General features: G+C 40.2%; 1 protein-coding gene across 9 annotated transcripts in view; it reads right to left on the bottom strand.

Moving 5' to 3' along the window:
* Window positions 1-17,414, bottom strand: part of Ppp2r2b (protein phosphatase 2 regulatory subunit Bbeta) — a 404,023-nt gene that overhangs the window by 222,283 nt on the left and 164,326 nt on the right. For 2 of the 9 annotated variants that reach the window (XM_052742108.1, XM_052742111.1), the window contains exon 2: window positions 11,872-11,957. The exons of the other annotated variants lie outside the window; for them this stretch is intronic. In XM_052742108.1, coding sequence (XP_052598068.1) covers window positions 11,872-11,908 — 37 coding nt within the window. In that variant the 5' untranslated portion in view covers window positions 11,909-11,957. The remainder of the gene's footprint in view (window positions 1-11,871; window positions 11,958-17,414) is intronic. 9 annotated transcript variants of the gene reach the window in all.

A 17,414-nucleotide genomic window follows, 5' to 3' on the forward strand; every position in this document is an offset into this window, starting at 1 on the left:
GTGGCGCACGCCTTTAATCCCAGCACTCGGGAGGCAGAGCCAGGCGGATCTCTGTGAGTTCGAGGCCAGCCTGGGCTACCAAGTGAGTTCCAGGAGAGGCGCAAAGCTACACAGAGAAACCCTGTCTCGAAAAACCAAAAATAAATAAATAAATAAATAAATAAATAAATAAATAAATAAAAATGTATTTGAGATGGAAGAGAGGTTAAGTGTAAGAATTAGAGAAAAATATTCCTTTATTGTCCCACTTATACATAAAATTAAGATATTAACTCTGCTGATTCTGTTGAATGGTGACCTCAGAGAACCAGGACTGCTTTGCAAAAAGAACGTGATGAGGTTCTAATTTGCTGAGCTCTTGGCTGTGTTTGGGACAGCCACTACTGCCAACGCCCAATCTCCCTTCACCTCCTGGGGGTGGGGCAGAGAACAGAATGCAGATGGTGTCACCATCCCTGCAACTTTATTCCCCTTTCTTTCCAAACATTTATTTTTGCCTCCCCAGGGTATCAGGAAGAGCATGTTCTCACACAGTCATTCTGAAGCATTGCCAGGTTTATCTTTAGCATTATCTCAGGGCAAATAAGACAGAGGAAAATAGCATCTGGGGTCAGATGTAGAAAACTTGAGTCTTATTTAGCTTAAACTGGAAGAGCTAAACTGAAAAGCTAATAATGTTGATTCTGGATTCGGATTTTTTTTTCCCTACAAGAGTTTCTATTTCGAGGAGAGGCAGTGGAAGAAATAAGATGGGCTTAAGCACTAACAGCTTTGGGCTGTAACTCAGACTAGATCAATGGCTGGGTGATTGAGTACCCTGGCTTGCATAGATGTAACGTTCTTGAATGGCTTTTCCGTGCCTAGCATTTTATTCTCACACAGCTTTATAGTCTGCATTAGTTACCTCTCAGAATCTATTACAACGCTCCTCCTCTCCGAAAGAAAATATAGCACTATTTTCACAGCTTTTATGGTAATTAAAGAAGACCACAACTTTTGCAAAATTACAGAGTTTACATCTGTAATATCATAGTTGCTTAGCAAATCTTTCTGTCCTTCCCTCATCTTCAGAGCAAACAAATTCATTCCTCCTCCAAGTCAACTTGTGAAATAAAAGCACAGATCTAGTATGTAACTAAAAATAAGATTAGCAGACAGCCCCATGTATTTGTTCTCCTAAAGTATCAATTGTGTTTTTGGAGGTCCATCAGTCACATTAGCATGATTACAAACATCAGTCCCAGATACTGACCATTCAAACTGTCCTATTTTGATATCAATTACTTGTTTTACAAAACAAAACAATCTGCTTTTCTTTTCAGCCATAAAATATGGTATGCATATCCCAGAAATCAGTATTATAAGATGGCCAAAATATTAAAATTGCTTATTCAAAGCAGTGAACATATTACCTGCAGTGGGTAAGACATTATGGTGGGAAGTGTAACAAGAGAAACAAATGTGTTCTTGATCTGATAAGCTTACTCTCCAGTAGGGGAAGATACAATGTCTGTCCTCAGGGAGGCTAACCCAGGGGCAGGAAGGAGGCACACACTTCCATTAATCAATAGTGGCCGATATGCTATATTGTAAGCATTAAATTACAAAGTAGTAGCTCTAAGGTGAGGAGTCATAAGAGCTGATGTAACCACTCAGGAGGCTGAGGTTCAGGGGAGGGGAGTGGAATTGGAACTGAGACGTCTGAAAGGGAGGGAGGACTATCCAATGTCTTCTACTGTCCCTATGAATCAAAACTTAAAGCAGCCACTGCCTGTGTGACTATGATTCAAAGAAAAGGGAAGGGCATTCATATATTGAAGTGTTTATTTGTTAATAAGGGCCAAGTGCTAACTATTTTCAATTGTTAAGTTATAGTGAGATAATTTTAAAGCACAGGTCTTGTTTAATGTTCCACTGTTTCCAAGTTATCCTGATATTAGGCACAGTGAATAAGGATCAATATGGATCTTGATTCCATCACTTTCATTAATGCCCTCATGATACTATAGTCTACTAGGCACCACACAAGGAGAAGTATATAATCTGTGGAGGCTCTAATCAAATTGTCTCAATGAGGGATATTACAAAATTGTCCCACTGAGAGAGTATATGGGAGATTAGCTTCCAAGTAATCCCAGGGGACTATATAAACAACAAACTCAGAATCTACTTTATATATTCCTAAAGGAGGGATTCTATGTAGCTGTTTGGTATAGGGTTAAAGTCATTGGTGTTCTCTCTTACAAGAGAGAAAGTACAAAGTAAAGGATATAATTTCATTGCCTATTTCCCCACAAACTAAACCTCCATTTCTCAAAGCCCATATTTTATTCACTTATTACTATTTTTATTATTCTAGAATTTGGGTGCAGCTGTGCTCATTCCTTCTACTTCACAGCTACCAACAGTGTGAGATAATGATTTCTGAAATATATTGAAATGTTCCAAATGTCAGAAAAGCCACTCTCTCCTAGGCTAAGGGATCCTTGCGCAGGCACAACACACCCACAATCATGAAGGGACCTTGATGAGACATCACTGTGCCTCTGCACATATTCATTTTAGCAACAGTCACTCATATCTAGAAACCAAATGGAGCCTGCAGACCTGCATGGTTGGTTCCACTTAGTGAAACTTCACTTTTGGAAACTGATTTGAGATGTTGCTAGAGCAGTCTAGACACTGAAAACATGCCAATTCTTTAGGATGAACTGCTTGGTTCCATTACAAAGAACTGGATCCAGGATCTACACATTTTTTCTTTTCAGCACTCTGTATCTATATGTCATCGTGTGGTCCTCCTGGAAGATACCACCTTTCTTTGTCTTCCCCTTATTAAAATACTCGTGTAGGTATGCAGAACATATTTTGTTCTAACTTCTCCTATACGTTATACTGGCTACCTGAGGTTATGGCTTTCTTTATTTAATAAGTTCCTTGTTTTAAAACCTTTTAGTAGACTTCAGAGAATGCAGATGACTTTCCAACTCCTTGTCATGGCTTATAAAGTTCCACAAAACCCAACATTTGCTCTCTTGTCTCATGCTGCTTTTCTACTGGGCTCTGTCCTTCCCACATGCCACCAACCCTGCCTGGGGTTCTTGGACATGCTACTTCCTCTAGTTGATGTGCTCCTTTGAATCTTTGGTGTGACTAACCCATTTTCATACTTCATCTCTCAGCCCACACTGAAATCATCTAAAGCCATCCTATCATGTTTTCCCCCATTCATTCACTACCATTCCCTCATCATTTACAATTATTTCATTTTGGAGAAGGGTTTTTGTTTCCATGCCCAATGACTCTTCCTTATACTCATAAGCTCCATGAGGAACAGATATTACGTGTGTTCCTCTCATTATTAGAACTCCAGTGTATAAAATGTAGCTGGGACTGGTGTGCTAGCTTGTCCTATTATTAATGGAGGGTACTCAATAAATACTTATTCAAGTTAAAAAAAACCAGATAACTTGAATGTATGTATACTAAATACTATCTCCCATGTGTATAACTAAAGCACAAATATTGGTAAATTTATTTTTTATAAGATTCCATCAGTAAGCAAGAATTTAAATTTTAAAATTTAAATTTGGGAGTTCCACACATGCACTGACCAATAAAGTAGCCACTAGCCATGGAACTCTTCATATACTTGAAAAGAATCTCATCTAAATAGGATGAGCCATAAATAAAAACATATTCACTGGGATTTAAAGACTTCAGTTGAAAAGAAATGCAAAATGTCTCATAATGCTGACTTCATATTGAAATGACATTTTAACATATTAAAATATCCTATTTATTTTATCTATTGCATTTTCTTATGTAGTTGTTAGAAAATTGAAATTACCTGTGTGACTTGCTGTATTTCTATTAAATGACCTGGATTTACTCCCTGTTCCCCCAGCATTCAGAGTTATCTTGACTTCTATCATGGCATATATTACAGATGGAAAATGTGTAGAAGTCTCAAAGCTACTTGTAAATTCTTAGGTCATCCTGTAGCACTGGGAATTAGCTTGGCAGGATCTGAAGGACTTCTTAGATGACTCATCCTATCTCCCCCAACAACTTTGTATATATTTCAGCCATCGCAGTTGTACTCAAATTGCCTACTAACTCACTTAGAATGTCTTAGTCTCTAGTTTGCATTGTTGTCATTTTGTTTGTAAAAAGTTTCCGACTGACAGGAGAAGTCAACAGTTAATACACAGAGCTCTGACATTCCCCTTGCCGCATCTCTCCTCTTATGAACATCTTATGTTACTATGGCTCACTGATTATAACTAATGATCTTAAGTTCACACACTGTTACCAAGCTACATAGGCATTTATATTTCTTTGGTTTTTACCTAATGTACTTTGTTCTAGGACCATCTATGTCACATATACTTGTCTTGAGAGAGTTTCTCAGACTTCCCTTGCCTTTGATCTTAAAGCTCTTGACAGCCTTAAGAAATACCAGTCAATGCATACTGTAGTATACCCCTTGTGGGATTTGCCTGGTTTTTCTCAGGACTGAAGACCACAAAGCTAAAGCGCCATTTTTATCGCTTCATATCAGTCAACATGTCAGCGTGACTAATGCCTCTGTTGACGCTGCGCACCTGGCTGGAGTAGTGTTTACCAGGTTTCTGCACCAGAAACTCCCTCCCGCTCCTCTCTGCACTCTCTAGAAGGAAGCCACCAGATGCAGCCTACACTTCAGGGGTTGAGCTATGTTCATTTGTGGTGCTTCTTCAGGGTGTCATCCACATCATTTATTTGGAGCTCCTCAGCAGGGCCTTGTCTTTCTTTCCTCACATTTATTAACGTGCATTAGAATCATATTATGCACTAATGCACTTATATCAATACAGACCGGCTTTGTGTTTTGGGAAATCACCTCAAACCATTTTATCTTACTGTTCACATTGCTCTACTTCAGCTACTGGGGCTCTTCCATTGGTTCCTGTGTGGCTTTGACATGTTCTCATCCACTTAAAGCATTGCATTTGAATTCCCTTCCTTCATGGCTTTATTGGTGGCCCCAATGTATCATATAGATCAATTTCCTGATAACAACATCAGACCACTTTTCAGAGTCCTGGTTCTTTGAATTGGAGAGTGGTTTTGGAAACTGGGGTATGGTGTTAATTGTGCTCACTGATGCTGGGAGGCTTCTCTCAGCTGTTAAGAAAATTCATGCACATATGCACATACCTACGTGTGCAATACACATTTCTACACAGAGTTGCCTACACACACATGCACAGGTCTCCAATTGTAATTCATAAGCACATAGAACACTTTGGCTTCTTTAAAAATATATATTTTTTGAGACAGAGTTTCTCTGTATAGCTTTGGAGCCTTTCCTGGAACTCACTCTGTAGCCCAGGCTGGCCTTGAACGCACAGAGATCCACCTGCTGGGATTAAAGGCATGTGCCATCACTGCCCGGCTGCTTCTTCTCTCTTATCTCTAAGCCTTGACCTAACAGTGACAGGTGACTGGATTTTCTAGAGACAAGATCAACACTTCATTCATGGCAGGATTCCCAGTGTTTGGGGCTTATATTTTGAGTTGATACTGAGTTTACCTCATAATCTGGAAGAGACTAGAGATAAGTCTGCAAATATTACAAAATACAGATTTCAAAGACAAAGATCACAACAATTTATTAGGGCAACCGTACAGGAAGGTGTGCTAACAAAGGTCTCATTTAAATGTTTTTATTCAACTCAGTGAAGGAAAAATGACAGTAATAGTTCTAAGCCACACAGAAAGGATCCAGGCTTCCCTGGAAAGGATTCAAGTGCCGTAAAATGATTTGTTTCTCCACAGCAATTTACATTTATTAAAATAGATAATAGACACAATCATTGTCAAAATAGAGCTTCTAACCCTGTACCATGTCCTAATACATTCTCCAAGTTCCTGACAAACAGGCACAAAGCCATGGAGGATTAGACTGTAAGTGGGGGCTCACTCTAACAGCACAGCAGAAAAAAAAATCTCACACTTGTGGGGAGGAAAATAAGAGCCAAGAACAGCCTTCAAAGGTGGAGGGTGAAGTACAAGAGAAAGGTGCTAGAGTGATGCCTTGGCTGGAGAGGGGACCGGGCTCTGATGTGACACTCTGCATTAATGATGCTAATTTATGCCTGGAGAAGTGTGCGCGCATGACACAGGGAATTTAAAGAGGTCTGCATTATGCCAGGAGCTCATCCCCAGTCTCTTGCAAAGGCATGTGCTTTATGCAGGGACTGCTTCACCTGGGCACATAGGATGTCTGCTCTTTGTCAGGTTCATGGGAACACATTGCTTATCCACTCATTTCCAATCTATTCTTTATCCTGAAGACAGAATATGCTTTTTCTTTTCTTTCTGTCCTTGAGAAACAAATTTGGCCATTGCCTCCAATCTTCCCCAAATTAATTTTTTTTTCAAAACAGTTTTCTTTTAGTCCTACCAGAAAAAAAAGCGAAAAGGTCATACACATTTTCAAAGATCTTCGGGATGAGGTACCTAGCTAGTTATGTCCTGGGACATTGAAGCCACATACGCCTCTTTCCATTTCTCAGAATGAGCATCCTGTCTCGTACGTGATTCAGCCTTTGTATGTCTGGTTATCCCCTTGGGCCAGCCTCCTTCAACCTTCAACCTCACTCCCACCATTCCCCAAGGACCGAACATTCATTCTCTTATCATTAAAGACTTCTTTGTTCAGGTCTTTTTTTTTTTTTTTATTTTACACTACCATAGCAGCATAAAGTCTTATTTGGAGTGATGGTCACATTCACCATTGTGCACTTAGCTTTGTTCCTTTTTGATTAATGTGTTTTTCCAGAGGGTCTTGCCATTCCACACTCATGGCACTAACTTCATGCCTGGCACACAGTAAATGCCTCGTGAATATCCATTGAGTAAATAAGAAACTGACCACACCATCCACCCACACAATTTGTCAAGGTTTTCTGAGCAACAGAACCTGAGATGCCGAAGAATATACCATTATACACCAGAGGTCTGATTGGTTGCCATAGGGATAAGTGAAGGAAATAGCATTGCTGGGCTCTTAGTTTCCAAAGACACAGAAAAAATGTGCTGAAATGAATTTTTTGGACCTGAATCTAAAAGGGCATGAAAAGTCCTAATCAGAAGAATCCCTTTTTAATTATAGTGTTGTTTAGTGACTAAGTTTTACCCCTTAAAGTAACTGTTATTAAGAAATTTTGGTTTATTTAACAACTTTCTAAATGCTACAATTGGTTTCAAAGCACTAGTCATGAAGCCTGGACTGCATTTAACACTGTGCTGAGTGCTAGGTGCTGTATTAGGCCATGGCGTACATGCTGAGCAAGTGAGACAGGCTCTTACCTTTGGGTGGAGGGCATAACCAGCACACTAACAAGGGGGAGAAATGGCTCTAGATAGATTCTAGTGATGCTGCATGGAGATGCTGCCTCAAAAGCAGAGAAAGACAAGACCAAGATGGAATTCACTGTTTTGTTATGACCTATGCTGGTTCAAGTGTCTGCCATGGATAACCTTCCTCATTCCTCCACAGTACCAAGTAGATCACCACAGTGCCTTTTTTTCTGCTTGATGGAGGAGAAGGCATTTCATGCTTTCGTAGAGTTTAAATGTCTTCCCTTTTCGGAGCAAATAACCAGGCAAAGGAAACCATAGGTTTTCTATGGAGTAATCTGACCCACCAGCTTCTCTACCTCTCTGTTTGCACACCCCCACGATCAAAATACCCTGTTCCCCAGGATGCACATCTCACCAGAGCATGTATTTCATGCCAAGGAAAAAAATTCTTTACTTGGTGCCAGCGGAGGAGTGATTAGGGATACCCAAAATCTGAAAGGCAACAGAGAGATTCTAAATCTTGCAAAGAATGTATGAGGAATCTCCAGATAACCATGGCAAACCCTGAGGTGTAGTGCAGTACTAGAAGCTTCACTGGCCCTTGATAATTATGTGCAAAATATTTGCTGGATGAGTGGACATGCATCAAGAAAATTAGCCAGTTGAAGTATGACTGCAGGGGATTTGGAATAGAAACAGTTGCTCACTTAGCAAGAGGAAAAAGCACTGAGAAAGAGTATCCTTTCCATCTCTGCTATTACTGCCACCACTAAAGCCATAGGCTTAGGAAAGTTCAGGAGGGGAGAGTCTCACAAACGGAACCATGGCTGTCCCAGGACTCACCATCCAGCTCACTTTCTCCAACAGAGGAGGGAAATCAACAGACTGACACATAGTTCCAATTACACCCCCAAGCAAATAAACTAATGGTGTCTTTGTTTTTAACCTCACAAATTATATTTTGATTACAGGTTATTAGTGACCATGAATACACGAAACTATTTGCATTTCACTTGGATGTCTGAATTATAGTCTTGTCTTCACACTAGCTCAGCCAAGCTTCCAAATGGAGAAGCCCCTTATCTGCCTGCAAGCAAAACTTAAACAAACTAACAATTAGCCTCAGGGATTGGACTCTGATGCACAAGGCTCTGTTATTTTGGTTCATTGTTGTTCTGCTTGCTATAGAATTAGCCAGTCCCTTTGTGGTGGAGACATAATCTTTCTGCAAAAAGACAGTGTGATCGCTCAAAAGGTTCTGAGTCATTCTCAGTGCCTGGCAATGCATTGGTGAGGGGAACGGACATGCTTCTGGGGTACCACTGCAGACTATCCTGAATTCACAACACAGTGACTGATTAGAGTCCAGATAAATGCAGGAAGCAGGTTGGGAATTACCAGAAACACAGAGGTGACAAGAAGAGAATAGAGCATGTACACACACACACACACACACACACACACACACACACACACATCAGCTGGGTAACCAGGATTCACAAAGGTCCAGTGAGGGCTTTGGATTATCCACACTAAGAGGCAAGGGTCTTAAAAAAGGAATTGGATAATTGCCAAGCCCTGGTTTCATTTTGTGCTGAGTTGTACAGAGAGGCATGGAATGATTAACAGAGATTAATAACCTCAGAATGAGCACCTTTTAGTTTAGTAATTGTCATTTGGGACCAATCCATGCTCCATCTCTTGGAAAGTTCTTTTGCTTTTTTTTTTTTTTTTTTTTTTTTTTTTTTTAAATAAAGGTCCCCTCGGGAGTATGACTTTTAACCACTAACCTTCTAAATCCACCAAATTAGAGGCATTTTTAATAAAACAAGTAATGTTGCTTTATATGTCTATGCAACCATGTTTACTTTTTATTTTGTTCCAGCTTCTGAACAGATCATTCATGTTTCAACTCCACATGCAGAGAGAGGCAGGAGGAGTTAGAATTCTATGCTGCTTCCAGACCTTTCCAATCAGGGAGACTGGGTTTTACCTTACAGCTTGGCTAGCCTGAAACTTACTATATAGACCATGCTTCCCTCAAACTTACAAAGATCCTCCTGCCTCTGCCTCCAGAGTGCTGGAATGAAATATGACATGCCAGCATGATCAGCCTCTGTTCATCTTTAAATATGCCTTATGGAGGAGTTGGGTTATGAATTATACAGTGGTGGAAAATGTAACCCCTAAAATCAAACTTGTCAGTTTTCAGATCCTAATCTATTTCATGGGGATTGTGTGCAAGTTTTACCTCCCCAGGCTTCAGTATCTCCAGATGTGAAGCCCACACCACAATAGCATCACTTCGTAAGGTGATTACTACACGCCAGCAGGTAAGAAATCCACAGCAGGTCATTTGTGCAGTAAATGGCACCCAAGCGCTTAATAATTATTAACTACTCTATGATTCAAGTTGGCACTCATTAAATAAGAGGACTGCCAGCCTCTTTACACTGATCTCCTGCCATAGTTTCTTGTTTGGGGAAATCAGAGACAACCATATATGGTTTCATGTCACAAGTGTTAAATAATTTCATATTGCAAATTCAAGACAATCTTAACCGACATCTAATGAATTCTATTTTTTAAAGATAGGTGAATTTGTGAAAATGACACTTCTCAAAGACTGCATATACTTTATACTTCACATTTATTCATTTGTTAAGCTATGTAAAATGTTTCAATAGTTTCCAACTCCTTAGTATTTTGAAAAGGGCAAAAGGTAAAGCAGGCACCCATTGCCATCTTTCTCAAAAGCTCTTAAAATGCCAACTCCCAATGTTTCTACTGCAGGTTTTGTGCTTTTGAACATACAAGTATGATCCTTTTGGACATACAAGTATGATCTCTCTTTTCTTTCTCTCTCTCTCTCTCTCTTTCTTGCCCACGGTAGAGAAAGCACAAACATTGGAAAGTCATTCAAAATCTTTCCTATTTTATCTCATTAAAGCAACATTGAAAGTGTTATTGTGGGTTGTAATGAAACAAGATAAATCGGCGTTACAAAGCCATTATTAAAACAGATGAGAGAGGAAAATGTGAACTTTCTATATCCAGGGTAGACCTAAACTGAATCTCACAACACACACACACACACACACACACACACACACACACACACACACACACACACACACACACACAATTTAAAAATAAACACCATCTCTTACGATCTTACTTAAAAAAGTTATCTATATGTCTGTCTGTGTGCCTACTTGTCTGCATTTACCACATGGAGGTGCCCTTGGAGGTAAGAAAAGGGCATCAGCTCCCCTGAAACTGGAGTTGAAGCAGGTTGAAAACTACCTAATATGGGTGGTGAGAACCAGCCCTAGGTCCTCTGCTAGAGTAACAAGAGCTCTTAATGACTTAGCTATCCATTTCTTCAGCCCCTCCATCCTGGACTTAAAATGTGCTTTAAGAAGTATCTTTGGAGAGCTATGTGTATAGTTGAGTGGAAAAATACCTGTTTCACACAGGCAAGGAGCTGGGTTTGAGCCTTAACACTGCTAAAAGCAAAAACAAAAAGAAAAATAATTTTCTAAAGTACCATAGCTCCCCAGGGACACTGATGCCTGGTGCATTTTTGTCCATACCTGGACAGAAAGAATATATCTACATATATAATACACATAAAAAAAGCATACACAGGCTCAGCTACATAGTATTTTCTACCCTTATGTGGCCTTGGGCCACTTTTGAAGTCACATTCATCCTATGACAAATATTCCTTTGAGGGCTCTCTCTTTCCTTCTTTGCTTTTCTCCCAAACAGCTTATACTTTGGTTTCTCTCTTCAGTGTTCCTATCAACCTCCGTTACAAACTCTATCTCAAAGGAGACTTTCTGGTGTTATTTTTTTTTCTTAAAATACCACTGTATTCACTTAAATTTTATTTCCAGGATGCAAAGCTACATCCTGTAAAGCTAGGCACCTTTTGCCATAAATGGTTTGAAGAAATGAGTGAAAAACACCGTCTGATCAAAACAAGGGACTCTGCCCAAGGTTGTGCGAGAGCTTTCAAAGATTTAGTACCAGTGCACAGTTCCTGTTTGTTCCTGCACAGTGATTTCTGTTTTCACACTCAAAAATCACCTCTGTGTTTGGACTGTCCATTCCTCATCATATGCAAAGTAAGAGGCCTATTCTGTGTCTTCATTTGTCTCCAGACCCCAAACCCTTGTTCTCTGTTCAACCAATGAATTCATCTGTCTTGTTCACTAGCCTATTCAGCCTACTTCTCTGTCATCAATAAAGTACACTATGCTCTTGTCTCTCTTGTCTGCCTGGCACAATCTCTCTTAGCGATGTTAAAATCATTTAATTTATCATCCTTGCGTATATTTGATCAAAATAGTATGTAATTATTAAAATCATGAGTCAAACTGTCTCACATACAATTATTATTATTTTTTAATATATTCAGTCTCACGGAATAACCATTAAGCAGTTAAAAGTACTGACTCGGTGCTTCCATGTTGCTATTTGGTCAAGAGTAGCAGGCATAAATGGTAATACCTTTGCTTCCATAGATGCTTTCATCTGGGTAATTCATGCTTCATTATTGTGCCACTATTCTCTCTCTCGGGGGTTTCTCTTGGCTCCTGTGACAAACATGGGGTTCAGATCCAGGCTTCAGGAGGTGGGTGGTGATGCTTCAGATTTTGGTAACATACAGCTACATTTACTTACCCCAGTCCCCACCCAGTCTCTTAGGTGAGATTGCTCCTGATACAGCAAGTTCCACCTAATAGCTTAGATTCTTACAGAATTCCAACCCAAGAGAGTATATTGATTACTTAATGAGGATCAAATCTCCACCAGCCTGAACTGATACTGGCTTAAGGGTTAAAGACAGGGAAGTAACTTATTTATACGCTGTTCTGTCTTACAACAGTAATATTGTATACTTTAGGACTTACAGACAATATTAATATCAGTGAAAATAAATCCTAACATAACTCAAGAAAATGCTATAACTGTGTCCCTGGGACCACCATCAGCTTATTATATACCTTGTCACATGCATGGTACTCATAGTAACCTTAAGAAATTAAGGGCTGTGTTATCTTCGTTTTATAACAAAGATAGATAGATGGGCTTAGAAAAGTTCAATAATTTGCCTTAGGACACAAAAATAGCAACCTAGTCATCTACGTTCTTACCACCTGAAATATATTTTTAGTTTAGTACCAAACTCTAGGGATTATGAGGACAAAAGTTTTATGGTCCAGAATGAATTATATTTGTGACCACTAAAGCCTTGTAGAAATACTGCAAACAATAGAACAATTGCCCATTTACTGTTCAGTCCATGGCAGGGACAAAACTAGCTAAGATACAACTGTTGTCTGATTTAATCCTTAGACAGATACCTATGAGTTAGGTATTTGGGTATGATACACAGTCATGAAGGAGAACCACGTCCATGGGCTTCCCTGCGCTTTTAGAACTCACCAAGGAATGTTTAATTCTTTGAGGCTTGTATCACTGGCTAGGGACATGGTCTTTGAAACCTTTTGATTTGTCAAGCAGACAATGATTTCAGAAACAAGGCACAACTCCTACCCAGGTCCAACAAAGAATTTAGCCAAACACTCCAAATTCTCACTTATAGGTAGAGGTTTTAAAAAAAAATCTGACTTCATAGAATGAGAGAGAGAATGGTGGTCACTAGAAGCTAAAAGAAGTGGGGAGAAAAAAGATAAGCGGGGGAATGTGATTGCAGGTTTGACGAGAGGTGATGAAGTCACAGTCCAGTAGGACAAGGCAAAAGAAGTCAAGAAGAGCTAAGGTGAATGCGCACAAAGTTGCTTTCCCCAAGGAACCTGCTGTAAAGGACACTGATGGTCACCATCTTGCACAGAGATTCAGCACAAAGGAGTATTTTTCTCCAGCCTGAGATTGCCTCTAAGTGAGTATCCAATTATTATCTAGGACTTTAACATGAGAAAAGGTATATTCCGAGACTCAGAATCCATAGCCTTAAGTTTTCTAGCACAAAGTAGGCCCATGATCATAGACACGCTGATTGACACCAATGGTTCTGCTTCCTTGTTAAAAAAAAAAAAAAGTAAAAACAAAGCCACATTCATTTGCTGTTCACTGTTGTAAGAGCTTTGCAAACAGTTTGAAGGAATCCAAAACTCCTATACGCATATTAGATAGCACCCCTATTGTATCTAATTTCTTCAATGACCAAAATTTGATCACCAGTTTAGGCAAGCTGGTTTACAAAAAGACTAATCTGAAAGGCCAGAGGATGAAAATGTCATCAGCACCAAAATATCCATAGAACAGTGTGCTAAGCTGTTTTCATGGTTAAAAGAGGTTCTTTCTCAAAGATCCTAGTTCCCTGAAGACTTGATGGAAACAGATCAGTTCTTGGCAGTATGAAATGACCAGAAGTATCTTTCTGTGAAAGCAATACCAAACCACCATGTCAACATTCATGGCACAGATACCCTCAGGAACTCAAAAGGGGGGATCAGCATATTTTGCCAAAGATGCCTCTGTGTTCCTATGTTCCTATGCAGACTTCGAAGTACAATGTTATTGTCTCGTTAGTCTACATTAGAAAGCATAATTTCTCCATGTATTAAGGCTGGGCAAGGTGACCCAGTATGGGGAATAGGGTCCCAAGAGCCAATAAAAGAGTCAGAGACGGCCCCTGTTCCCACTGTTAGGAGTCCCACAAGATGGCCAAGCTACACGAATTGTAACATATATACAGAGTGCCTAGGTCAGTCCCATGGTTCTGGCTCCCTGGTTGTCAGTTCAGTGTCTGTGACCCCCTATAGACCCAAGTTAGTTAATTCTGTGAGTTTTCTTGTGGTGACCTTGACCCCTCTGGCTCCTACAATCCTTCCTCCCCATCTTCTGCAGGATTCCCCAAACTCCACCTAATGTTGGGCCGTGGGTCTGCATCTGTTCCCATCAGTTGCAGGATGAAGCCTCGCCTTGCCCAGCCTTAATACACAGGGAGGTGCTTAGTCTTACTGCAACTTGATATGCTACATTTTATTGATACTCATGGGAAACCTGTCCTTTTCTAAACAGAAATGGAGGAGGAGATTGGGGGGTGAGAACAGAGAGGGGTTGTGGGGGAGGGACTGGGAAGTGAGGGGGGAGGGAAAACTGAAGCCATGATGTAAAATACATACATACGTACATACATACATACACGTATTTATAATAAAAAAGAAAGCATAGTTTCTATTTTATACCAATTAGGACGAAGGGAAAGGACCTAGAGAGGGCATTTCTCTGCAAAGAGAAAAGAGAAATTTCTTTCGGAGTTCATCTTGAATAAATGGAGCAGAGATGATATGTAATACTATTGACTGATTTTTTTCACCACCTTATTCCAGTGACTTATCCAAGAACTGCAAGAGCAAAGAGAGAAATTAAGGAAGCAATTTCCCTAATAACTTCATATGTATCTTAGACTATGGTCTAAACTTCAAGTTATCTATGGATTAAAATGGCTTTGTGGTATGATATCATCAGCCTGCTTTTCCTATTCTGGTTCTTTTCTTAAAATATTTTGTAGGTCACCAAGAGTGAGTAAAACTAAAGCATGGATCATGCTATTCTAAGCATACAGTTTCCTTGGAGCTAAAATTGGAAGCGCATATTCTTTGAAGTTGCTAGTTGTAGAGATAGAAATCTGTTTGATCAATTGCGCAAAATTCAGCTCTAGATCACCTTACCAAGGTCACTTTTCAGTAAGTCAACAACAGAGTGCCTGGAGGTTGCCTGGGTCATGAATCCAATGAAGAACACCAGGGTTCTCAGACCTACAACACAAAGCCACTTCATCTCATGTGTGGACGGCGTTTTCCTGTCCATGTTATTCTGCTGCAAACAGTCATATTGCAGTATTGCTCTCGCAGCTGCCCCTTGTGTAGACCTCTCCAGTAGGTCCGGTTGTCACTAATCCGCTGATTAAACATTTGAAGACCAGCTCTGACAAAGCATGCCAGAAATTCCTTCAGAGCAATTAAAACTACCTTCTGTGTCAATAAACAAAGCCTGTGAGATCTTTCATGTGCAGAGGGGTTGGCTCTGGCCCACTGGCTCAGGACATTTTTTCTCAGATGGGTCTTCCATCACTGCAATTGATTTTCACTGGTTCATCTAGACCCTTGCCCACCCCCACTATAGGAAGACTAGCTGATGTCAGAGATACCATCTTACATCTCCTATTTCAATCAAGAGACAAGGACTAAGAGAGGACTGAAGCTAAGGCCAAGCTCACCGTCAATGCTTTTACCCAGCCCTTCAGGTAAGAGGCCTAGAGAAGGATTCTTGCTGCAAGTCACTACCACTCCAGAGCTCCAACTGATTTTCATTTGGGGAATTTTTGTGTCATCAAAGTAAAAGAAAGAACTCTGGTGAGCATCTGCTACTGTGAGATCCAGAGGCTCATCTTCCAGGCATAGCATGCACTCTATGAATTGTTTTTCTGTACAATGACAGCTTATTGTTTTTATTATGTAAACAATGTGGAAAGTTGTTCACAACTGTCACACATTATAGGAATATGGAGTAGGAATTAGTTAACATTTTAGCAGCCTGAGATAATTACCATTAATATTTTGATAGCCAACTTTCTTATATGATAATATAAACATACATACAAGTTTATATAAGAGAAACCCTAATTGTACACAGCCATTTTATCATGGATATAGAGACCTTTAATTTTCCTTAAAATATGGGGGTTTGCTTATACAAAGGACATTTTGCTTATCATAACTTGTTATATTTTTCCTTATGAATGTCATAGCATACTGACTCATAAACATGCATGAGGTTTCATGGTCAATAAATACTTGCTGAATGGTTCAAGAATAGAATGACAGAATAAACAGAAAGGAAAGTATAAAATGGAAACAAGCCAGAAGAGAGTCTAAGTCCTTACAAAAATAATCACATAGTGCATCATTTGAGAGCGCCTCTGCATCTTTAAACTTTAACTGGGGTAAGAGGACCCGACTTCAACATCCTTACAGGAATCTACAAATGTGAATCCTCATGCAAATTACACATGTAACTGTCCTTTGAGCCAAGCAACCATCATCTTGTGGGGTCCAGCTTCGCCCCTTTTCAAAAGGATTACCCTAGCCGGGCTTGTTGATTGTTTGTGCCCCCTTATAGAGAGGGGGTAGGGAAGGTCATGGGACCCTCACCTAAGTATCCAGCTTCTCCCGATCACTTGCATGTAGTTCTGACTTAACTGCATGTGGCTGGGGGAGGGGCAACTGAATATAGGTAGAGGAAGGAAGACTAGGGGAAGGGGACTTCATCTAAGCCGCTAGGCAGAAGCCTCCATTCCTGCTGGATAAAGGCTTTCAGGGGTGGCCTGCTGGGGGGCGGGGCACTCACACTATGAGTAACCTCTCATCTACACTCTGTAAAGAAGCCCAATAAACTCATTGGTTCCCCAGAGTGAACTTTGACAGAATTATACCTCTGTTTGCCACTGGGACCTCAGGACAAGGGGTCCATATGACTTGTGTCTTCCCCTAGGAAGGAATTTTAGCAACATCATGCAACCAGCTGCTGCTCCAACTGCAGAGGGATCATCCATGTACTTTCAAATGAAAGACTGAGTTCCAAAAACATTTACTAAACACCTGCATGCCAAGGACGACCTAGGCAAAGGTGAAATCATTGCCTTTCAAAAAAAAAGGTCTGCTCTGTTGGCGACGAAATACGCAGCATCTGTCTTTTCCTGTCGGCCTGAAATTGGACCCCAGTTTCTACATTTGCGAAGTGGGAAGAATATCTATGCTTCATAAAATTGTGATTATTAGAGATCTTAGGGCATTCAGGGAAGTAAACACTTATATGAGAAACTGTCCGTTGGGTACAGAGCGTGTGGATACCTCGGAAGGGCAGAGACAGAGAGAACAAGTGGTTCAGAGTAGTGGGACCCAGCACAAGCCATCTTAGGTAGTTTGAAGACCGAGTTCACGCTGAGAAGATGAGTGGACAGACAGGGAACATGAACATTCATAAGCATGGGGGAAAACTGTGAACAGACTAACCTTCTT

Source organism: Peromyscus californicus, unplaced genomic scaffold (genome assembly GCF_007827085.1).
Source record: "Peromyscus californicus insignis strain IS unplaced genomic scaffold, ASM782708v3 Scaffold_17__1_contigs__length_78620276, whole genome shotgun sequence".
Taxonomy (NCBI): domain Eukaryota; kingdom Metazoa; phylum Chordata; class Mammalia; order Rodentia; family Cricetidae; genus Peromyscus; species Peromyscus californicus.